General features: G+C 49.6%; 1 protein-coding gene across 1 annotated transcript in view; it reads left to right on the top strand.

Annotated features, from left to right (window-relative positions):
- MAML1 (mastermind like transcriptional coactivator 1) overlaps positions 1-12,978 on the top strand; it is a 54,850-nt gene extending 41,872 nt beyond the window's left edge. Inside the window, exons 2-5 of the mRNA XM_008015524.3 lie at positions 668-2,083; positions 4,216-4,455; positions 6,860-6,956; positions 9,600-12,978. Of these exons, the coding sequence (XP_008013715.2) occupies positions 668-2,083; positions 4,216-4,455; positions 6,860-6,956; positions 9,600-10,582 (2,736 nt within the window). The 3' untranslated portion in view covers positions 10,583-12,978. The remainder of the gene's footprint in view (positions 1-667; positions 2,084-4,215; positions 4,456-6,859; positions 6,957-9,599) is intronic.
- The last annotated feature ends 11,340 nt before the right edge of the window (positions 12,979-24,318 follow it).

The following is a 24,318-nucleotide window of genomic DNA, read 5'->3' as shown; positions in this document are numbered from 1 at the left end:
CAAGCAAATAGTCCCAATAAGAAGTAGTGAGGGGCCGGCCGGGCACGGTGGCTCACACCTGTAATCCCAGCACTTTGGGAGGCTGAGGCAGGTGAATCACTTGAGGCCAGGAGTTCGTGACCAGCCTGGCCAACATGGTGAAACCCTGTCCCTACCAAAAAATAACAAACGTTAGCTGGGCATGGTGGTACACATCTGTAATCCCAGCTACTTTGGAGGTTGAGGCACGAGAATTGATTGAACTTAGGAGGTGGAGGTTTCTGTGAGCCAAGATTGTACCACCACACTCCACCCAGCCTGGCGGCAGAGCAAGGCTCTATCTAAAAAAAAAAAAAGTATATATATGTGTGTGTGTGTGTGTGTAATCTCTGGCCTTTTTTCGTTGGCTCCATTCTTGGGCATACCTCCAGATGAGATGGCTGTGGGCAGCCTCATGCCTGTCTCCTGTAGAAAGAGGACTGCAGAAGCACTTTAGTTAGACCTCAGTTCTGACTGGCCAGGTACAGGACCGTCAGGGAAAATGGAGGTGTGTCCCCAGAAGTGGGAGTGTAAACTATGCAAGCAGAACCCACTGGCGAGCATTGCAGGGACGTCAGCCCTTGGCTTGTTACTGTCACAGCAGAGCAAATTCATATGTATCTAAGTCATTCTTTTCAATGTTTTTCAGCATCTTCATGATACAGTTAAGAGGAATCTTGACAGCACCACTTCCCCTCAGAATGGTGATCAACAGAATGGCTATGGGGACCTCTTTCCTGGGCATAAGAAGACTCGCCGGGAGGCCCCTTTGGGAGTTGCCGTCTCTTCCAATGGATTGCCTCCAGCCTCCCCCCTCAGTCAGCCTGACAAGCCTTCTGGAGCAGATGCCCTGCAGTCCAGTGGGAAGCACTCTCTGGGGCTAGACTCTCTCAACAAAAAGTGTCTGGCTGACTCGAGCCTCCACTTGAACGGAGGCAGTAACCCCAGTGAGTCATTTCCTCTGAGCCTGAATAAAGAACTGAAGCAGGAGCCTGTCGAAGACCTGCCTTGCATGATCACTGGGACTGTCGGCTCCATATCGCAAAGCAACCTCATGCCAGACCTCAACCTTAACGAGCAGGAGTGGAAGGAGCTCATCGAGGAGCTGAACAGGTCGGTGCCCGATGAAGACATGAAGGACCTGTTTAATGAGGACTTTGAGGAGAAGAAGGACCCAGAGTCTTCTGGCTCTGCCACACAAACCCCCTTGGCACAGGACATTAATATTAAGACGGAATTCTCTCCAGCAGCCTTTGAGCAAGAACAGTTAGGCTCTCCACAAGTGAGGGCCGGGTCTGCAGGGCAGACCTTTCTGGGGCCTTCCTCTGCCCCTGTGAGTACAGATTCCCCCAGCCTAGGGGGCTCCCAAACCTTATTCCACACCTCTGGTCAGCCCGGGGCGGACAATCCCAGTCCAAACCTGATGCCGGCATCAGCCCAGGCCCAGAACGCACAAAGAGCCCTTGCAAGTGTGGTATTGCCCAGTCAGGGCCCAGGAGGGGCCTCAGAGCTGTCCTCTGCCCACCAGCTCCAGCAGATCGCTGCCAAGCAGAAGCGCGAGCAGATGCTCCAGAACCCACAGCAGGCCACCCCGGCACCAGCCCCGGGCCAGATGTCCACATGGCAGCAGACAGGGCCCTCCCACAGTTCCTTAGATGTCCCTTACCCTATGGAGAAGCCTGCCAGCCCTTCCAGCTACAAGCAAGAGTTCACTAACTCCAAACTGCTCATGATGCCTAGTGTGAATAAGAGTTCCCCTCGGCCCGGAGGCCCCTACCTCCAGCCCAGCCATGTGAACCTGCTGAGTCACCAGCCACCGAGTAACTTGAATCAGAACTCTGTGAATAACCCAGGGTCTGTGCTGGACTACGGCAATACAAAACCCCTTTCTCATTACAAAGCGGACTGTGGGCAAAGCAGCCCGGGGTCTGGCCAGAGCAAGCCAGCCCTGATGGCTTATCTTCCCCAGCAGCTGTCCCATCTGAGTCACGAGCAGAACTCACTGTTTCTGATGAAGCCAAAGCCAGGAAATATGCCTTTCCGATCACTCGTTCCACCTGGCCAGGTAAGTGTGAGCCTTCGCTTTCTGTTCCTCTGCTGCAGGTGCTTCAGTGAGGTTACTCGCTACTTTGGATGTTAATTGGGTCCGAGGTAGTTGTGGGAAGAGGGAGGAGGGAATAGCTGCTGTCATCCTTTGCTTCTCTTGGGAGTGGAAATTTATAAAATAAACCAGGGTTGGTTCTTAATAAAAAAGAGAGTAAAGTTCCCTAGCATAGCTGGATTTTTAACTACACAAAGGTTTGAGGAATCACCTGCATTTAGTCCAGGGTCTGTTTCATGCCATAGGATTTAAATTAAGTAATTTGTGGCTGTGCTTTGCAGATAAAGATTACATTTAATGTGCTTCTTAGAGGCTTGGCTTTTTTTTTTTTTTTTTTAAACTACCTTTCAGATCTCCATGTACAAAATTCCCTAATTTTTGGTAAGCTTATAACATTTTAGGCATGTGCTGCTTCCCAGCACAGCTCAGCTCTGTGGTCACTTCATCATGGTTCTAAAGCCTGGTAGCATCAAATGGAAAATGGCCCTTTGGGTTGTTTCCTGTTTTCTACTACTGCAGATAAGCCTGCAGTGAACACCTTTGTGAATTTGTAATACATGCTGAAATTTTGCGAATTAAAAAGCCCAGTGCTGGTAATATCATGAGGACATAGACACACTCCTGTACTGATGAGAGTGTGTAAATGAGCTCACTGCTTTTGGGAAGTCATTTGACATTACATATTTTTCACATGCTGTAAAATGTTCATATGCATTGACACTATATACCTTACAAGTTGATCTAAAGAAATAATCCAAAATAAAAGAAAAAGTTATATCCAAGATATTCATTGTGTGGTTATTTCTAACAGCCAAAAACTGTAAGCAGTTTAAGCATCTCCCACTGCTGATAATTCCACTTATTTCAGCCAGTAAGATGCCTCACGCCATTAAACGCCTGAAGAAAGACTGGACCGCGCAGTGAGGGTGCTTGTCATTTGGGTACCGGCACTTTGCTCCTTACGAAGCTCTCTCAGTAGTTCTTAAGCTTCTGGTGACTAGAGTGAAGAAATTATACCACAGAATCTTAGAATGAATAACGAGAAAGGAGCACAACAAGCTGAACTGGTTTAAATAATGATTGCTTTTTGGCTATCTTCTGCTAAGTTTTCCCCTTTTCTTCTAAATGTCAGTAATGATGGGATAGTATTGTGGTAGCCTTTGACATGACTCTCACCTTTGGTCTGTGTACTGACAGAATATCTGTTAAAGTTCTCATTGATACTCAGTATTTTTTGAGGATGGGTATTTGACAAAAGCTAAGCAGTCTCTTCCAGTAAAATGCTTGTACAGATGGACAGTTTCGGGTCGTTCAGGGATAGCCCCAAATCTAAGGTTTATGCACGTGGGGCAGAGTGGTCTCCATTGACCAAAGCCCCCTTCAAAGTATTCTTCCCCTAGGCCAGGCGTGGTGGCTCACACCTGTAATCATAGCACTTTGAGAGGCCGAGGTGGGCAGATCACCTGAGGTCAGAAGTTCGAGACCAGCCTGACCAACATGGAGAAACCCCATCTCTACTAAGCATACGAAATTAGCCGGGCATGGTGGTGCATGCCTGTAATCCCAGCTACTCAGGAGGCTGAGGCAGGGGAATGGCTTGAATTTGGGAGCTAGAGGTTGCGGGGAGGCAGAGGTTGTGGTGAGCCGAGATCGCACCATTGCAGTCCAGCCTGGGCAATAAGAGTGAAACTCCGTCTCAAAGGAAAAAAAAAGCATTCTTCCCCTCTTGGCCCCGTCTGCACTCAGATGTCCTGATGAGGGAGCATTTATAAGCCTTGATTGCTTACTGGAACTATCGTGTGCAAATATGAAAGCTTACATATGCTTAATGTAAAACCATACCTTTGTCACTGGTACTCACCACTGGGAGCAAAATTTACACGTGTAGAGTAATTGTTGGTTGCTGGGTTCCTGTATGCTCAGATGTCATCACTTTTGGTCTGTGCCCCAGCCCTATGGGATGGTTGTTGGAGGTCAGAAGGGAAGCAGAGACTTGGCTTCAAGAAAGTGAACCTTGAATGAGACTCTCACTGGATGGAGCTTATTTGGTCTGATCAGAGCTTAGAGACTTCACAGTCCTCTATCTGTGTTGACAGGAGCAGAACCCTTCCAGTGTCCCGGTGCCAGCCCAGGCTGCCAGTGTTGGGACCCAGCCGCCTGCCGTGTCCGTGGCCAGCTCCCACAACAGCTCCCCCTATCTCAGCAGCCAGCAACAGGCCGCTGTCATGAAGCAGCATCAGTTGCTTTTGGACCAGCAGAAACAAAGGGAGCAGCAGCAAAAGCATTTACAGCAACAGCAGTTCCTTCAGAGGCAACAGCACCTTCTGGCAGAACAGGTAAAAAGAAAGGTGGAAGGAAACCACCACTTCCCACCTTTGCCTGCACCCTGAGTCACTGCTGCAGTCACACCTTCTGCTCGTGTGTGTGGATTTGCACTGACCTTCTTGCCTGTCGTTAGAGTGCTTTGCCTTTTAAAAACCCCTTTCCAGGAATGTGGCATTTCTCAGACAGGGGTAGTCTTATGTCAGAAGCTGCTGTGTGTCACTTAGTGGAGAGTACTCAAGGCAGACTCTGGGGCTAAAACTGTTTGTGGAAGGGACATTTTCCCATGTTTCTGGTCAGCAGCTTCCAAGCCACTGAGCTCACGTGTCTGTCAGTCCACTATGGGGTCAGCTTTGCTGCCCTTACAGAGCCTGTTATAATCCAGAACGAGAAGAGGGAAGTGAAGTTATCCCTGAAGGGCACACAGTTCACTCGCTTGGTTACCAAGTGTAGTGTGCAGGCACTAAGGGTTACGAGTGCGAGTGCGAGTTCTTTTTTTTTTTTTTTTTTTGAGACAGAGTTTTGCTCTGTCATCCAGGCTGGAGTGCAGTGGCACGATCTCAGCTCACTGCAACCTCCACCTTGGGGTTCATGCAATTCTCCTGCCACAGCCTCCCAAGTAGCTGGGACTACAGGTGAGAACCACCCTGCCTGGCTAATTTTTGTGTTTTTAGTAGAGATGGGGTTTCACCATGTTGGCCAGGCTGGTCTTAAAACTCCTGACCTCAAGTGATTCACCCATCTTGGCCTCCCAAAGTGCTGAGATTGCAGGCATGAGCCACCGCACCTGGCCTTAAATTACATCTTTAAGACATAAGAACTGGTTCCAGATAGTGAAGTTCATTGAGGACAATCATTGCCTCAGTTCTGCCTTTAAAAAAAGCAGCTTTATTGCAATGTAATTCACACAACATATACTTCACCCACTTAAGTGAACAATTTAGTCATTTTTAGTATATCACAGAGCTGTGCAGCCTTTACCACAATCCATTTTAGAAAACATTTTCCTTACCCTAAAACAAATCCCATACCCATGAGCAGCCATTCTCCCAGCCACCCGGCCCCTCCAGCTCCTGAGCCACTTTCTGTCTCTGTAACTGTCTGCTCTGAGCCGGGCGCGGGGGCTCAAGCCTGGAATCCCAGCACTTTGGGAGGTCGAGGCGGGTGGATCACGAGGTGAGGAGATCGAGACCATCCTGGCTAACACGGTGAAACCCCGTCTCTACTAAAAATACAAAAAAATTAGCCGGGCGTGGTGGCAGCGCCTGTAGTCCCAGCTACTCGGGAGGCTGAGGCAGGAGAATGGCATGAACCTGGGAGGCGGAGCTTGCAGTGAGCCAAGATAGCGCCACTGCACTCCAGCCTGGGTGACAGAGCAAGACTCTGTCTCAAAAAAAAAAAAAAAAAATTTGTTCTGGACATTTTATATTTATGTTATGTCATTTTCAATCATGTACTATGTAACAGCAATTCATTCCTCTTGATAATTAAATATTCCATTGTATGGATTTTTTGTTTGTTTGTTTGCCCTTTGTTTGTTTGTTTTTGAGACGGAGTCTCACTGTCGCCCAGGCTGAAGTGCAGTGATGTGAACTTGGCTCACTGCAAGCTCCGCCTCCCGGGTTCACACCATTTTCCAGCCTCAGCCTCCCAAGTTGCTGGGACTACAGGCGCCCACCACCATGCCTGGCTAATTTTTTGTATTTTTTTAGTAGAGACGGGGTTTTACTGTGTTAGCCAAGATGGTCTCGATCTCCTGACCTCATGATTCGCCTGCCTCGGCCTGCCAAAGTGCTGGGATTACAGGTGTGAGTCACCGCACCCAGCCGGATATGTTACATTTTATTCATTCATCTGTTGATGAACATTTGGGTTTCTTGTTTGGGCTGTTAGTGAGTATTGCTGCTGTGAACATTCATGTACAAGTTTTCATATAGACATCTGTTTTCATTTTTCTTGGGTAGATACCTGGGAGTGGAATTGCTGGATCACATGGTAATTTTTATGTTTAACCTTTGGAGGAACTGTCAGACTGTTTCCCACAGGCTGTCTCATTTTACATTCCTACCAGCAGTGTATGAGGGTGCTGGTTTCTCTACATCCTCACCAGCCGCTTGTTATCAACTGACTTTGATTCTGGCCATCCTAGTGGGATCTCGTGGTAGCTGTGATTTGCATTTTCCTAATTGGCTGTCTATTTTTTAAAAACAGATATACCTACCTTTAAACAAAGTCATTGCTTCCTAGATCTGTTTCATACTATTTAAAAACCCCAAAATGAAATCCGCACTATTTCCACAGGAGCCCATTTGTGAGTAACAAACTTGGGGAAGTTACTCTTCTCGGACCTCCCTCACTCCATGTGTTTTGGATTTTGTTATATGTTGGTTTTATTTTGTGGTTCTTGGCATTTTCTAGGAGAAGCAACAGTTTCAGCGCCATCTGACCCGCCCACCACCCCAGTACCAAGACCCGACACAAGGCAGCTTCCCACAGCAGGTTGGACAGTTCACAGGTAGGGGGTGTCTGCGTGAGGAGCAGGGACGGGGAGGCCGCTGCTTGGTGCTGGTTGAATCCCTGCCGTCTGGCCAGCTCTATGCCTTGACTTCATCAAACGCATGCATTGTCATCATATACACCTCAGTTTGCCTAACGGGCCTGGTTTTCTAGTTACTGCACGGCATCAGGAGAAGAGGGCACAGAGGCAAACCACTAGAACTACCTTTGCTAGGTTCCTGGCTGTACAGTTTTCTGAAGCAAAATCATTTCTAGCTGGAGGACATCTTATCAACAGGAAATAGCTTCTGTAATTCTTAAGAAAGTTCTTTGCTTCTGCTTTTATGTGTTCGAAAAATTGACTCTCCTATCTTCCAGATGAGGACTTAATGCACTTGCGTGGCCTTTGGCTTCTTTCTCTCCTCCTGTCTGCTCACTGAGTATCACAGATGGCAGCATCACTAGTGGACAGTCAGCCAGAAAAGGGCAGGAAGCACACTTGAGTCTAGCTGTCGCCTCTGAGATGTGCCAGGGAACTTCATAGGCCATCCCTCCAGAAATGCCCAGAGATTTCAGGGAATGGATACAGTAAGTTCTGGTCTGCCCACCCTCCTAGCTCCTCTCGGAATGTCCTAGAAACCTCTGGTTTTCCTTATTTGGGATCTTGCTACAAAGGGTCCCGGAGAGACTGACCACAGCTGTGTGTCCTGGAGGAGACCGGGTGCGCTTTCATGTTTGTGCTACCTGGGGTCAACATAGGGTTGAAATCTGCAGGCATCTCAGAAGCATGGGCCTGACCTGTGTTTTCTGCCTTCAAACCCATCTGACATTTTGTGGATTATTGATGGGAATGAAATAGCCTGTTTCAGCTCTCCTCTTTTCCTCAATCCAATTTTTTTGTTGTTGTTTTGAGACAGAGTCTTGGTCTGTCACCCAGGCTGCAGTGCAGTGGCAAGATCTTGGCTCACTGCAACCTCCACCTCCTAGGTTCAAGCGATTCTCCTGCCTCAGCCTCTCAAGTAGCTGGGATTACAGGCGCCCGCTACCACGCCCGGCTAATTTTTGTATTTTTAGTAGAGACAGGGTTTCACCATGTTGGCCAGGCTGGCCTTGCACACCTGACCTTGTGATCCGCTGGCCTCAGCCTCCCACAGTGTTGGGATTATAGGCGTGAGCCACCGTGCCCGGCCCCACTTTTTATCATATAGTTGCTAGTAGAGAGGAAGAAGAAAAAAGCACTGAGTTACGGCCAATCCCTAAACAATGACTCTCCTACCCACAAAACCTATTTCAGTTAATGGTGTTGCCATGTGTCTATTGCTTAAGCCAGGAGGCCTAGACAGCAGTTCCCTGAGCACAGGGGTGCTTTCTGTTCCATCCTCTGCTATCTCTCCAGCACAGCACCTGCCACAGAGTGGGTACTCAGTGAAGATCTGGTCATTTCCTGTGACTCCTCCCTCCCTTGGCCATCTTGTCATTTCATAGTATAAATCGTGTGACATAAGATGGTATCTTGTCTGGTGAGATGTTGTCACACAGTCCTGTGCCTCCACCCCCCATTCCCACATAGTCTCCCCCCCCCCATCTCCATGACTGAACAGCCTCTTCCCAGCATGGTCTCAGCCGCACTCTCAGTCCAGCCACTCTTGGGCTTTACAACGCCATTCTTTTTTTGTCTGTTTGTTTGGAGACAGAGTCTTGCTTTCGCCCAGGCTGGAGTGCAGAGGCGTGATCTCAGCTCATTGCAGCCTCCGCCTCCGGGGTTCAAGCAGTTCTCCTGCCTCAGCCTCCCAAGTAGCTGGGGGCGTGCGCCACCACACCCAGCTAATTTTTGTATTTTTAGTAGAGGCAGGGTTTCACCATGTTTGGGGCAGGATGGTCTTGATCTCCTGACCTTGTGATTCTCCTGCCTCGGCCTCCCAAAGTACTGGGATTACAGGCATGAGCCACCGTGCCCAGCCACAACCCCGTTCTTCATACGCCATCCACAGCTCTTCCCTATCTGGCCGGAACTAGCTCTTCCGTTTTATCTGTAATCAGCTGACCACTATCTCCATACCCTGGCCACGGCCAGCCTCTGAAAGTTTCCCACCCAGATGCCTTTTTCTGACTCTGCGTTTGCACACACTTGCCTGGAATGCTCTTTTTCCCCAAACTGTTAAATTGCTAAATTTATGTGATTGTAAACCCAGTGGATTCATCACCATCTCTCTGAAGCCTTCCCCAAGGCTTCCCAGATGCCAGGGCTTCTGGCCTGCACCCTGCAGCCTGCTGGCCAGGTGTGCCCATCACACCCCATCATGCCATGTGCTAACTTTGCCTCCCAGAGGCAGATCTTGCATTGGGTCCACCTCAGAGTCCCCAGTGCCCACCACAGGGTCCCCACAGAGCAGAAATTTGGTGGGTGCTTGAAAGTTAAATGAAGCAGGTCACTGGTTTTCTCTCCCCTGGGGCTTTGCCCTTCCTCTGTGCCTTTCTGAACCCCATCATTGTTTCAGAGACCAGACCTCCATCCCACCTGTGGGAGGCTTTCTGCCCTGTGGTCCCCAGGGCCCTCTTCCCAGTGTGCTGTGAACATGAGACTTCTGGTGCTGCGGTTCAGGTCTCAGAGGGGCCCCGTGGTGGTCCACTCCTGACTGCCAGACTCTTCTCTGTCTTGTAGGGTCCTCTGCTGCTGTGCCCGGCATGAACACCTTGGGTCCATCCAACTCCAGCTGTCCTCGAGTGTTCCCTCAGGCTGGGAATCTGATGCAGATGGGCCCTGGACATGCTTCAGTTTCCTCTCTCCCTGCAAACTCAGGCCAACAGGACCGGGGTGTGGCTCAGTTCCCTGGCTCCCAAAACATGCCTCAGAGCAGCCTCTATGGCATGGCTTCTGGCATAACCCAGATAGTTGCCCAGCCCCCACCACAGGCCACCAATGGACATGCCCACATTCCACGGCAGACCAGCGTGGGCCAGAACACCTCCGTCTCAGCTGCCTATGGGCAGAACTCTCTGGGAAGCTCTGGCCTCTCCCAGCAGCACAATAAGGGGACCCTGAACCCTGGTTTAACAAAGCCGCCGGTCCCAAGGGTGTCACCAGCCATGGGAGGCCAGAATTCCTCCTGGCAGCATCAGGGAATGCCGACCCTGAGTGGCCAGACCCCGGGGAACAGCAACGTGAGTCCCTTCACTGCAGCCTCCAGTTTCCACATGCAGCAGCAGGCCCACCTGAAAATGTCTAGCCCGCAGTTCTCCCAGGCAGTGCCCAACAGGCCCATGGCTCCCATGAGCTCAGCAGCTGCAGTGGGGTCCTTGCTGCCCCCAGTGAGTGCACAGCAGAGGACCAGCGCCCCTGCCCCAGCACCACCCCCAACGGCCCCTCAGCAGGGCTTGCCTGGCCTGAGTCCAGCAGGGCCTGAGCTGGGGGCCTTCAGCCAGAGCCCTGCCTCACAGATGGGCAGTCGGGCAGGGCTGCACTGTACCCAGGCCTACCCTGTGCGGACCGCGGGCCAGGAGCTGCCTTTTGCCTACAGCGGGCAGCCAGGTGGCAGTGGGCTCTCCAGTGTGGCTGGACACACCGACCTGATCGACTCCCTGCTGAAGAACAGGACTTCAGAGGAGTGGATGAATGATTTGGACGACCTGTTAGGGTCTCAGTAATGGAAGGATTTGTAGTGTTTTTAGTGTTCATTCATCCTATATTTTTCTTCTCAGATTCAAAGAAAGAGCAACTACTTTGGACCAAAAGTCCATGGCCTGGGGGAGCTGGGCAGTAGAGCCCAAGCTCCAGGTGAGGCCTGGCCCTGGGCAGGGTCCATGGCTGCGCCCCTCAGGCCAGCAGTTGCGGTCCATCGGGCTGGCCCCAGCCCATCTGCTGGCATCAGTACCTGGTGTTGGGACAGCAGGATAGGGTTCTAAAGGTGGTTTTCTATCCAAATGACCAAAAAACCAACAGTAACAACAGTGAAACCCCACGATATCAGGCTTATAAAAATCTGTGCCATCATGGTGATTTTATCCAAGATTTCTCCACTTACCCCAGTGTTAGGGACAAGTTTTTGTTGAAACTTTATATAGCAGAATTATTTGCAATTTGTAGCATAGAAAAGATTTTTAAATTTTTTTACAAAAGGTTTTTAAACAGATTAGGATAGGTGATGGTTTAAATCAATTAAGTGGCATTGGAAACCTAGGGTTTCCTTTTGATTAAGAGCCTTTTTTGTTTCTGCTCTTTGTCAGCTTTCAGGGGAGAAGGAGGCCACTGGAAAATTATTTCCCTAAGTGCAGGCTGTTGACTGCGTATGCCAAAAAGGGACAGGAGGCATGGAATAGCAGGTCGGGTGACACAGCTAGGGTCTTCCTAGCAGCTCCTCCTCCCTCCCAAGGCCCTCTGGAATCCCTTCCTCCCACGTCCTGGCAGCAGGACCCAGGCTACATATGGAAGGGAGAGATGTGGGGGTCCTGTGTCCTGGAGTATTATGTCTCCCCACCTTCTGCAGTTTCTCTGAACATGTATGTTGCCCATGGTGGGAGCGTGGTCACTGTGCAGTTGTGCACAGATGTCTTTCCTTTACCCGTGGCCTTTCTGTCTGCCTCTCCTTCCTCTCTGCAGCCCAAATGGAAAACAATTATTTACTCCATTGGAGGGGGAAAGCAAGAGTCTTAGAATTCCTAAGGGAACCCTGGCATAAAGGTTTTGGGGAAGGAGGCCGCAGGCCGGCCCAGAGGAAGCAATTCCACTTTGTTTGACAACTTCTGCCACTCCCATGTCAGGTGACTTGCACTTTTTAAAGAGATTGCTTTATAACACTAAGACATCCTTTCTAAAGATTCAAGTGGAGTTGACGAAGCTGAGGGTTCACAAAATAGAATATGACATGTGAGCTGTTTTTGGAAAACGAAGATGGAGAGAGCACTTCCCCGTAACGAAAGTGGTAAGCACAGGGTGAGACCCTTTTACACAGAATGGTGGAGAGAAAAGAGAATGCTGAAAAGTGGCTTAGATACAGAGTGTTCTATGGAGAAACTGCAACCCCGTTTTTATTTCCCTGGAGTCTCCAAATGGATCATTCAGGAGTACTATGTGAAGAATTGAGCCAAGGAAAATATTCATGCAACCAGCCTGAGTCGCGGTGAGGGAACAAGAGGTTGTACACACATTGGTAGTTATTTTGCACCAGCAGTGCCTTTCTCACTGGGGGTACTTGGACCCTCAGACCTTTTTTTCTAATAGCCATTTGCCACCCCAGGTGGTATGTCGGCCATTTCTCCTTAAAACACCTTCCCTACCTTTTCCATGTACTCAGTTTAGCTCTCAAAGAAGGGGTGAATCATAAAGTCAGTGAAAATTCCACCCTCTGAGCGAGTTCCCCAATCTGAAGGGGAAGAGGGTGACCTCAGCGGCTTTTCTTCCAAAAATCGGCTGAAGGCTGGTTGTGGATCCTTGTTCCTCTCTTGACCCCATCTGGCTGCTGCCCCGTCTCCCACCCCTGTCCCCAGGGCTTACTGGCCCTGCACTCTGCCTTAGTCCTGGGGCCGGCGACACAGTGGGCTCCTCACTTGCTGCAGTGTCATAGCAATAAAATGTGATTCTTGGGGTCCCCCCAGGGAGCTGCCCGTGGCTTTATTTATGAATCTGGTTTTCGGGAGTCAGGGGAGGAGATGACTTTGCTTCTGTGCACAGCCCCGTCTTCCAGGAGCCACGACTCAGAAGAAAAGGGTGCTCAGACTTTTGTTATACACATTTGCTTTGTGTAAATAAATGTTTACAATTTTATATGAAAGATGGAATAAGCGCTAGAGCTTCCAACTGTATATTTTTTACTTTTATAGATTTTAAAACTATGGTCCTTTATATGTGTGTTTTGGGGGCTACGATGAGTTTCATGGCAAACGGTTGGCATTGTTAACTTTTTATTGTCATCAAAAGTGCATAAAAGTCCTATTAATCCCCATATTCTTCTACTGCCCTTAACTCTGGTATACACCAAAAAGAAATCTTTACTTTCCTTGTTTTATCATTATAAAAATAAAGTATTTTGCTAGTATGGAAACAACCTTTGTATTTGACGTCACCTGGGGTCTGCTGGCAGAAGTTTGGGGATTGGTTTTCTTTTGTAATTTAGCTGCTTGCTTTTCTTGTTTTTTTTATTATTATTATTTTTTAAAGAACTGCCCGTTGAGTCATAGATTTAGCTGCTTTCTTATTGCACATTGTTGGGTGGGAGTTGGTTTGGTTGAAGCCTCAGAGGAGCTTGTGTTATCTGCTGATAGATACTAAATTAGAGCTAGCATCACCCTGAGAAAGCAGCCTGTGCGCTGGGACCACGGGCGTCCATGCAGCTGACGGAGGGGACCTGGACCGGATGACTCTGCTGTCTTAGCTGCTGGGTGCTTCTCGTGCTTCATGTAGAACCGTTAGGTTTGCCCCTGAGTCTGTTTGCTGCATGCCCTATTTGGTTTCTCTTCAGCATAGAGCTTGGTTTTCGCCTTTTTTAATTGTAAGAATGGTGCGCTGTGGCATGGCACACTGTGAAAGGGGACCAGATGATGCAGCCTGGACTGAAAGGGTGAATGAGGCCCCTCACCTCAGAACTCTCCCTGCTCTGCTTTGCTGGGAGCAGGGAGCAGGGCAGCCTGGGAGAAGCTGGAGTTCCTCAAAGGGCAGAGAAGAACGGCCTTCAGGAGACCACAGCGAGGAGCCATGCCACGATAGACTCGGAAAGCTAGATTATGCTGATAAAAAGGGGAAAGACAGCTGTGACACACAGGAAACAGTGTTCGTGGCCTTGCCATAGAAGGCACAGTAAAGGAGGAAAACTCTGGAGACTCCCTGTGAATTCTTGGCTAAGAATGCACGTTATGTGCGGTGATCCAGAAACGCAAATGAGAACAGAAGTGAGTGGCTCTGCCTGTGAGATGCACAGTGCTGAGCGGCGCCTGGTGCTGGCTACAGTATGGGAGGCTGGCTGCTGTACGATTTTTTGTGGGAAGGAATTTTGTAGACGTTATCAAGCTCCTTAAAATGTTCGTGCTGTGTCTGCCTGGGCAGTTGCAATTCTGAGAAGCCATCCTCGAAAATGACTCTGGGTAAGAAAAAGGCACAGCACAGTGGTGTTCTTAGTATTGCTGTTCACAATCGCAGAGACTTACGAGATGCTCAACTGCTGCCCTAGGGGGTTGGTTAAGCAAACTGGTGCTTCCACTGCATGAGATAGGATGCAGCCATTTAAAATATATATGAAGGTTTTGGACGTAGTCATTTGGAATAATGGTTTTGTTGGGGCTCTTAACTTGTAAGCCAGTAGAAAAGAAATCTGGCTAATATAATCCTTTAAGTTATTTCCCTACAGCCCATTTTTAAGGTTCCCAGTAACTTTCAGAATCAAAGGAGACGTCGGACGGCCAGGCCTCAGTAGTGGCAAGGCCCAGGCAGTTCCAGATCCCTGCAGCCTGCCACCACCCGAGTCTCTCCCGGTCACCAGCCAGGCTTGCGGGTGATGGAGGAGGACTCGGTAAGGGACAGTTCGACTCGGCAAATGTTTAGGGACAACCTGCTGCGGCCAGGCATTGCCCTAGAGGCGGGGAATACGGCAGAAATTGCGGCAGTACAGGAAGGCAAGGTTCCTGCACCGCGGAGCTCACGGTCTCATGGGAAGGAGTTATCACACAGGTCAGGTAAGTGTTAGGGAGAACTAAAGCCAGGTAATGAGATAGAGGGCAGTGGGGCTGCAGAGGCTGGGGTGGGCCACAGACTACTGTAGATATGGCAGCAATGTAGGTCTGTTAAGACAGTGACACACGACATAGGCCTAATCCCAGCACTTTGGGAGGCCCAGGTGGGAGGATCACTGAGACCAGCCTGGGCAACATAGAGAGACCCTGTCTCTGAAAAAAGAAAAAAAAAAGGCATGGTAGCACACACCTGTGGTCCCAGCTACTCAGGAGGCTGAGGTGGGAGGATCACTTCAACCCCGGAGGTTGAGGCTTCAGTGAGCCAAGATCATACCACTGCACTGCAGCCTGGGCAGCAGAAACCCTGTCTCAAAAAAAAAAAAAGTGCAGTTAACAGGAAGAGGGAGGAGTGCTAAGGAGCAAGTTAACAGATGCTTGCACATGTGTTAAATTTAAAAGCAGGCCGGGCGTGGTGGCTGACGCTTGTAATCCCAGCACTTTGGGAGGCCCAGGCAGAGAGATCACCTGAGGTCAAGAGTTCGAGACCAGCCTGACCAACATGGTGAAACCCCGTCTCTACTAAAAATACAAAAATTAGCTGGGTGTGTTGGCGTGCGCCTGTAGTCCCAGCTACTTGGGAGAATGAGGCAGGAGAACCTCATTGGGAGTCCCAGCTACTTGGGAGAATGAGGCAGGCTTGAACCTGAGAGGCAGAGATTGCATGCAGTGAGCCAAGATCGTGCCACTGCATTCCAGCCTGGGCGACAAAGCTAGACTCTATTTCAAAACAAAAAACAAAAAAACCCCACAAATTTAAAAGCAAGCAATATGCCACTGCATTTAGTAGGATGGTGGCTCTTGCCATCCTGCAGGTGCCTGTGAGCTGCAGCAAGCCTGCATTGCAGGCCTGTGCTGTTCTGAAACCTCTGCCAGCCTGGGCAAAGCCTGCCCACCTCCCCAGTCCAGCCTCAGAAGATGCCCGAGGTAAGTCAAGGACAAGCTCCAGGGTCTCCTGTTTGCCCCTGGAGTTGGATGGCACACCATGGTTGGTGGCATGATCAATAATGCTCCCTGCAGGCCAGCCAGCTGATGCCTGGAGCTGGCAGTGTGGCTCTAAAGATGTTGAAAGATGCAAGATGTTAGCTACCTGCGAACTTGGTCCAAAGCTAATGGCTGAACTTAAGTGTTCCAGGCACTGCCCTGGCCAGCACAAGAAATGGTGAGTAGTGACAAATTTTCTTTACTGGACTTTTCTTCCCCCTTTTGCCTTCAAGCAGTTAATGTCCCGGCCACTCTTCAGATTGGCTTTACTTACACTTCATGGATAATATCCTCTTTGCATGGTTGCGTAAGCTGAGCTGCAGTTTAGCTAGCGCATGAAAACCATTTCATGGAAGTTAGGAAAGATAACTTCAGACTCCCACCCAAAGCAGAAACCAGCGTCACAAGGGCAGAATTCAAGGATCCACCACCCTGTCAATCTTCTGGGAAGGGTAACGTACATTAGGAAGAACCAGATGCCATTGGCTGCGAAAACACATCAATGCAGCAGCTGCCTGCTGGGGGCAGGACTGCAGCACGGACTGACTCAGGATTTCCAGCCTGCAGGCGACCTTAAGCAAGCCCTGACCACGTGGGCTGTGGTGAGAAGCAGCAGCCGCGTTAGATTGCTATGTGGGATCAATGGGGCGGCCTCCACTTTTCTTTGTGCCTGGAAAGCAGAACTTTTCAAGACTGAGGACGAAAAACTGAAATTTTGCGTCCTTACTAAGTTAAGATCTAACTACATTTTATGTAGCAGAGACAAATGCTTGCTGACTACTTTTGGATTTATTACTACTGATATCATTTCTCATCATGAATTTTAAAGTTTTAGGCTGGTTCTATACTTGTAATAACAGATTATTTTATGTAACATAAGACAGAGTCCAACCACATGTAGAATCTTCAAGAGCTATAGATAGTGCCATCCAACCTATCTAGAGCTAGAGGCCTAAGGAGGTCCTAGTCCCCAAGTAGTAAAAAATTTAAATCTTGGCAGGGTGCGGTGGCTCATGCCTATAATCCCAGCACTTTGGAAGGCCAAGGCAGGAGTATTGCTTGAGTCCAGTAGTTTGGGACCATTCTGGGCAACATGGTGAGACCCCATCTCTACAAAAAATCAGCCGAGCGTGGTGACACACTCCTGTAGTCGCAGCACTAGGGAGGCTGAGGTGGGAGTCTTGCTTGAGACTGGGAGGGCGAGGCCACAGTGAGCATGATGGTACCACTACGTTCCAGCCTGGGTGACAGAGTGAGACATTGCCTGAAAAATGAAAAAAATTAAATCTTGCTGAGCATGGTGGCATTTGCTTGTAGCCTCAGCTACACAGGAGACTAAAGAGAGACGACTGCTTGAGGCCAGGAGTTTGGGGCTGCAGTGAGCTATGATTTCACCTGTGAATAGCCACTGCACTCCAGCCTAGGCAACATAGCAAGACTGTCTTTTTTTTTTTTTTTTTTTTTTTTTTTTTGAGATGGTCTCACTATGAATTGCTCAGGCCAGAATGCAGTGGTATGATCATAGCTCACTGCAGCCTGCACCTCCTGAGCTCAAGCATTCCTCCCACCTCAGCCTCCCGAGTAGCTGGGGCTACAGGCCTGTACCACCATGCCAAGCTAATTAAATTTTTTTTTTTTTTTTTTTTTTTTTTTTTTTTTTTTTAAGACAGAGTCTTGCACTGTCTCCCAGGCTGGAGTGCAGTGGTGTGATCTTGGCTCACTGCAAGCTCCGCCTCCTGGGTTCATGCCATTCTCCTGCCTCAGTAAAAAAAAAAAATTTTTGTGGCCTGGTGCGGTGGCTCACACCTGTAATCCCAGCACTTTGGGAGGCCCAGGTGTGCGGATCATGAGGTCAGGAGATCGAGACCATCCTGGCTAACACGGTGAAACCCCATCTCTACTAAAAATATTTAAAAATTAGCCTGGCGTGGTGGCGGGCGCCTGTCGTCCCAGCTGCTGGGGAGGCTGAGGCAGGAGAATGGTGTGAACCTGGGAGGCGGAGCTTGCAGTGAGCCAAGATCATGCCACTGCACTCCAGCCTGGGTGACAGAGTGAGACTCCGTCTCAAACAAACAAACAAAACATTTGTAGAGAGAGGGTTTTACTATGTTGCCCAGGCTGGTCTCAAACTCCTGGGCTCACAAGAGCCTCCTGCCTCAGCCTCCCAAAGTGTTAGGATTACAGGCGTGAGGCACCACACCCAGCCAACCCTGTCCCTTAAAACATAAAAAGATAAATCTGTGACTTCTTTTTGATTCTTGCTTGTGCATTAACAGCACTTCCCTTAAACTTTGCAGCTGTCTGTCATTCCTTGCATTTAACCTACTCTATCCAATTGATCCTGGATTCCCCTCCCCTGGGTCCACTTCTTAGTAAACCTGTGGCATTATAGGAACACTACAGCAGGAGACCAGGGTGAGTGTAAGCCTGAGTGTGCCACTGCCAACCGTGCATGGAGCCTCTCTGTGGCTGTCCCAAACCTGGGAGACTGGACCAGCCTGAGTGGACGGTCACGGAGACTGCTACACTCCAGATACCTTTCAGGACTGAGACTCATTTCCAGGAGTGTTGGACACTCCTTGTTAGGAGCTGCGGCCAGCTCACAGCTGAATCTTTCTGGGAATTGTGTTCAGTGGAAGGGAGCTGCCCAAAGTTACGCCTTCTTCCAGGGGCAGCCCATGTCTGGAGACTTGTCAGTATGGGAGTATGGAGACCCCAACCCCCTTGCCTCAATGTGGGACATCTCCAAAGAGCCATGCTGGCTCCACTGCACCAGTGCTGTCGGCTGAGGCCTCTGCTGCGTCCGCTTCTCAGTTCCACCTCTCACTTGCCCAGTCCAGCAGCCCTTGCTCCCTTATGAGTGGTGCTGATGCCCTTTGAAATCTGCCTTTGGGGCATCTGGCTCGAGAGAGTTGGTGCGGGGAGTGGTCCCAGGAAGCCGACTGTAAGCTGGCTCGCTGCTGGCCACGATGACCCCATCACCAGTGGCGAGTGGGATAGCTGTAAAGGGGAACTGTGAAACGTTCGCCATGGTGACACCGGGCAGGACACAGGGGAAGGGAATAGAGTACCCTGGGCCTTTGGGAAGTGTAAGTGGAGGAGTGACTGACCTTGAGAGAGGTTTTGCTGGGGTTATAGGTGATGCCTCGGAGAAAGATAATGAAAAGCTGACCATGATTAATCACTAGAAAAGGCACAACGTGAGATCCATTAGAGGCTTCAATGTGAGATCCATTAGAAGCTTCCTTGGCGGCCAGGCAGGAGGGTGGACAAAGGAATCAGGCACGGGGTTGTTATGAAGGCATCAGAGCTCCAAGAAGGTAGAACTTTCAACCTTACCAAGTCTGCCATACCAAGGTCATTGTCCTAGTTAGGAATGTGGGACACTTACACTGGGATGGGGACATCTGGATCAATACTCTAGAACTCTAGAAAACCTGGATACCCCAGCCCTGCCCCCCCACCCCCCACCAAAATTTCTAAGCCCACTCCTCCCTGTTAAGGGCCGGTGCTTTGCTCTTGTTTGAAGGTCATGCACAGGCCTCTGCCACCTCTCCTTAGGATCTGTGCTCACCTCCCCTCCTGGCCCCTGGACCAAGAAGGTCAGTAGGAGGGTGCTGGGCCTGCCAGAGAAAAAAGAAGATGAACTGGTGGCGGGGAGCAGGAGTGTACCTGAGATTTGAGGGCATGGTCATAGGGGGCTCTGATATGACCTAGGACTCAGCACTGTGGCAGAGCCCCTAGGAAGCAGTGCCCGTAAGCTGCCAGCTCAGCTCTCTGAAGCTTCCCAGGAAGCCATGGCCCACAAGGAAGAGAACAGCAACTCAGGCAACCATGGCACCTCTGCAGGAAGGGACTGAATGCCCAGTGAAGCGGGTGTGGGAGAGGAAATGCAACTGACCCCTGAACAACACAGGTCTCCACTGCCTGGGGCCACTTACACGTGGGGCTTTTTCAATAAATATATTGGAAATTTTTTTGAAATATGTGACAATTTGAAAAAACTCACAACTGAACCATGTTGCCTTAGAGATACTGAACAAATTAAGAAAAAGCTAGGTATGTCATGGACGCATAAAATGTATGTAGGTACTAGTCTATTTTATCGTTTACTACCATAAAATATACACAAATCCATTACAGAAAGTTAGAATTTAGGTGCAGCGGCTTACGTGTGTAATCTCAACACGTTGGGAGGCTGAGGTGGGAGAATAACTTGAAGTTCCAGACCAGCCTGGGAAACATAGTGAGACCTTCATCTCTACAATTAGCTTGATATGGTGGCACATGCCAATTGTCCTAGCTACTTGGGAGGCTGAGATAGGAGGATCACTTGAGCCCAGGAGTTTGAGGCTACAGTGAACCAAGGTCACACCACTGTACTCCTGCCTGGGCACATAGCAAGACCCTGTCTCAGAAAAAAAGTTTCTTTGCCGGGCATGGTGGCTCATGCCTGTAATCCCAGTACTTTGAGAGGCCGAGGCAGGTGGGTCACCTGAGGTCAGGAGTTTGAGACCAGCCTGGCCAACCTGGTGAAACCCGGTCTCTACTAAAAATATGAAAATTAGCTGGGCGTGGTGGTGGGCGCCTGTAATCCCAGCTATTTGGGAGGCTGAGGCAGGGGAATCACTTGAACCTGGAAGGCGGAGATTGCAGTGAGCCGAGATCACGCCATTGCACTCCAATCTGGGGGACAGAGCAAGACTCTCATCTCAAAGAAAAAAAAAGTCTTTTTGGTCAAAACTTACACATGCAAACACTATGTGGCACATTTGTAGTTAAGAGAAATGTAAAGGTGCAGTATAAATGTAGCTGCAGTGTTGCAGGAAGTCAGGGACCCCGAGCGGAGGGACTGGCTGAAGCCGTGGCAGAAGAACATAAATTGTGAAGATTTCATGGACACTTATTAGTTCCTCAAATTAATACTTTTATACTTTCTTACGCCTGTCTTTACTGCAGTCTCTGAACATAACTCGTGAAGATTTCGTGGACACTTATCACTTCCCCAATCAATACCCTTGTGATTTCCTATGCCTGGCATTACTTTAATCTCTTAATCCCGTCATCTTCGTAAGCTGAGGAGGTTATATGTTGCCTCAGGCCCCTGTGATGATTGCGTTAACTGCGCAGATTGTTTGTAGAGCATGTGTGTTTGAACAATATGAAAGCTGGGCACCTTGAAAAAAGAACAGGATAACAGCAATGTTCAGGGAACATGGGGGATAACCTTAAACTCTGACTGCCGCTGAGCCGGGCAGAACAGAGCCATAATTCTCTTCTTTCAAAAGCAAATAGGAGAAATATCACTGAATTATTTTTCTCAGCAAGGAACATCCCTGAGAAAGAGAATGGCCCCTGAGGGTAGGCCTCTGAAATGGCCACTTTAGGGGTGGCTGTCTTTTATGGTCAAAGGCGAAGGGATGAAATAAGCCCTGGTCTCCTGTAGCGCTCCCAGGCTTATTAGGACGAGGAAATTCCCACCTAATAAATTTTGGTCAGATCGGTTGTCTGCTCTCAAACCCTGTCTCCTGATAAGATGTTACCAATGGCAAGGCGTGCCCAAAACTTCATTAGCAATTTTAATTTTGCCCCGTCCTGTGGTCCTGTGATCTCGCCCTGCCTCCATTTGCTTTGTGATATTTTATTGCCTTTGAAGCATGTGATCTCTGTGACCCACACCCTATTCGTCCACTCCCTCCCCTTTTGAAAATCGCTAATAAAAACTTGCTGGTTTTGCAGCTCAGGGGGCATCATGGAACCTGCTGACATGTGATGTCTCCCCTGGACACCCAGTTTTAAAATTTCTCTCTTTTGTACTCTTTCTCTTTAATTCTCAGACCAGCCAACGCTTAGGGAAATACAAAAGAACCCACTTAACTATCGGGGGCGGGTTCCCCCAATACCACAGCCTGAAGGATGAGGTCAAATGACTGCAGGTCTGAAGCACAGCCTGCAGCAGGTCAGCAGCTACAGCTGCCTCCACGGCTAGTTACGAAGTTTTTTCAGGGCAAATGATGGGCAGGTTGGCACATTAGTGGGGAAAGAAAAATATGGAAACAAATACTACGAAGACAATAAGCAATTTTTGGCTATCACTGATGGAGCAAGAATAAAACTCCATCTCAAAAAAAAAAAAAAAAAAAAAAGAAGAAGAAAGGGAATCCTGGCCTAGGCCCAGCGCCCAGTGGGACCTCTGGGTCCACAGGCCCACCCAGCCATTTCCTTGGCCTTGACATGTAATCAAAAAGGACTCACTTGATAGTTGACAGAAGCCTCACACTGGGTGTTGGCCTGGGAAGCAAGAGCTGCCACAGTGGGGAGGACCCAGAGAGGAAATGACAGGGAGCCTTGCTTCCCAGTGGGTCGGGTGCATGGTGGTCTGCCTCATAGATCCTTTTTTTTTTGAGATGGAATTTCGCTCTTGTCACCCAGGCTGGAGTAGAGTGGCACCATCTCGGCTCACTGCAACCTCCACCCCCTGGGTTCAAGCAATTCTCCTGCCCCACCCTCCCAAGTAGGTGGGATTACAGGTGCCTACCACCACGCCCAGCTAATTTTTCTATTTTTAGTAGAAATGGGGTTTCACCATGTTGACCAGGCTGGTCTTGAACTCCTGACCTCAGGGGATCCGCCCACCTCGGCCTCCCAAAGTGCTGGGATTACAGGAGTGAGCCACTGTGCCCGGCCATAGATGCTCATTTGATTTTCCAGTCTGGGCCCAACAAGACACAAATGGTTCCTAGCAGCTGACACCAGTCTGCTGCAAACATAGCAAAGTTGAGTCCCAGTTTCAGCTGCAGTGACCACCAGCCAGACTCTGTCATGGCCCCGAGTGCTGGGCCCCGCAAGGTGGGCTCGTGAGCAGTAAGCCGGGGTGGGGCTGAGCAGGATCCCAGCATCATGGCTCTGGCTCCCCAAGACAAATCCAGATCTGCCACCCAAGTGCCCAAGTATCCAGCCTGCCAGTGACAGAGACCAGTGTTGGTCTCCTCAAGGGACTGAGTAAGGAGACTAACGAACCACCAGGCCTTGGGCCTGCCCCACTGTTGGACTTCTTGGGCCCAACAGAACCAGCTCCTGTGGCAGACTGCTCTGGCCACACAGTCACTTCGTGCCCCAATGTCCCAACGTCCAGTTTTGTTTGTTTTGTTTTTGGAACAATGTCCATTGCCTGCTGGGGAACACACAGCCTTGATCTGGGATCATAAGGTTATGCACTGTGACTCTCTTATGAGGCTTCTGCTAGAGACACCACCTGGCTCTGTCTGTACCACAGTTTTTTCTAGCACCAGGGGTGTGCTCGATTTTGTGAACCAAGCAGGAGGTCGCTGGCCCTGCATCCTGGCAGGAGTCAAAGCAGCAGTCCCAAGTGTGAACTGTGTTGCATCCAAAACCTCCAAAGACCCACCAAGGCCTATATGCCTTTCTTAGTGGCAAGAGATCAAAAGTGCAGTAACTTGAATTTTTGCCCAGGCTGGAGCACAATGGCGTGGTCTCAGCTCACTGCAACCTCCACCTTCTGGGTTCAAGTGATTCTGTCTCAGCCTCCTGAGTAGCTGGTATTACAGGTGCATGCCACCATGCCCAGCTAATTTGTGTATTTTTAGTAGAGACGGGGTTTCACCATGTTGGGCAGACTGGTCTCGAACTCCTGACCTCAGGTGAGGACAGGCCCAGCCTGGGAAACTCCGGTTTTTAAAACCATCAAATTGGCCAGGCTTAGCGGTTCACGCCTGTAATCCCAGCACTTTGCGAGGCCAAGGCAGGTGGATCACAGCCCCCAACATGGGCAGGCTGTATTTTTTTGTACTTTTTGTAAAAGTACAAAAAATTAGCTGGGTGTGGTGGCGGGCGCCTGTAATCCCAGCTACTCAGGAGGGTGAGGCAGGAGAATCCCTTGAACCTGGGAGGCAGAGGTTGCCGTGAGCTGAGATCGCACCACTGCACTACAGCCTGGGCAACAAGAGCAAAACTCTGTCTCAAAAAACAAAAAACAAAAAAAAACCACGGGAGTGTCCCTGCACAAGCTCCTCTCTCTTTGCCTGCTGCCATCCACGTAAGATGTGACTTGCTCCTCTTTGCCTTCTGCCATGATTGTGAGGCCTCCCTAGCCATGTGGGACTATAAGTCCAATAAACCTCTTTTTTTGTAAATTGCCCCGACTTGGGTATATCTTTATGAGCAGCGTGAAAATGGACTAATACACTGGGCATGTTGGTGCACGCCTGTAATTCCAGCTACTCAGGAGGCTGAGGCAGGAGAATTGCTTGAACCCGGGAGGCAGAGGTTGCAGTGAGCTGAGATCACACCACTGCATTCCAGCCTGGGCAACAGAGTAAGACTCTGTCTCAAAAAAAATAAAATAAATAGGCCAGGCACGGTGGCTCACGCCTGTAATCCCAGCAATTTGGGAGGCCGAGGTGGGTGGATCACAAGGTCAGGAGATCAAGACCATCCTGGCTAACATGGTGAAACCCCATCTCTACTAAAAAATACCAAAAAAATTAGGCAGGTGTGATGGTGGGCACCTGTAGTCTCAGCTACTTGGGAGGCTGAGGCAGGAGAATGGTGTGAACCTGGGAGGTGGAGCTTGCAGTGAGCCGAGTTCGTGCCACTGCACTCCAGTGTGGGCGACAGAGCAAGACTCCGTCTCAAAAAAAAAAAAAGAAGAAAAGAACAGA

This window comes from Chlorocebus sabaeus, chromosome 23, assembly GCF_047675955.1.
Source record: "Chlorocebus sabaeus isolate Y175 chromosome 23, mChlSab1.0.hap1, whole genome shotgun sequence".
NCBI lineage: Eukaryota > Metazoa > Chordata > Mammalia > Primates > Cercopithecidae > Chlorocebus > Chlorocebus sabaeus.
The sequence above is the reverse complement of the archived record's forward strand: the minus strand, read 5'-3'. Positions and strand labels throughout refer to the sequence as shown.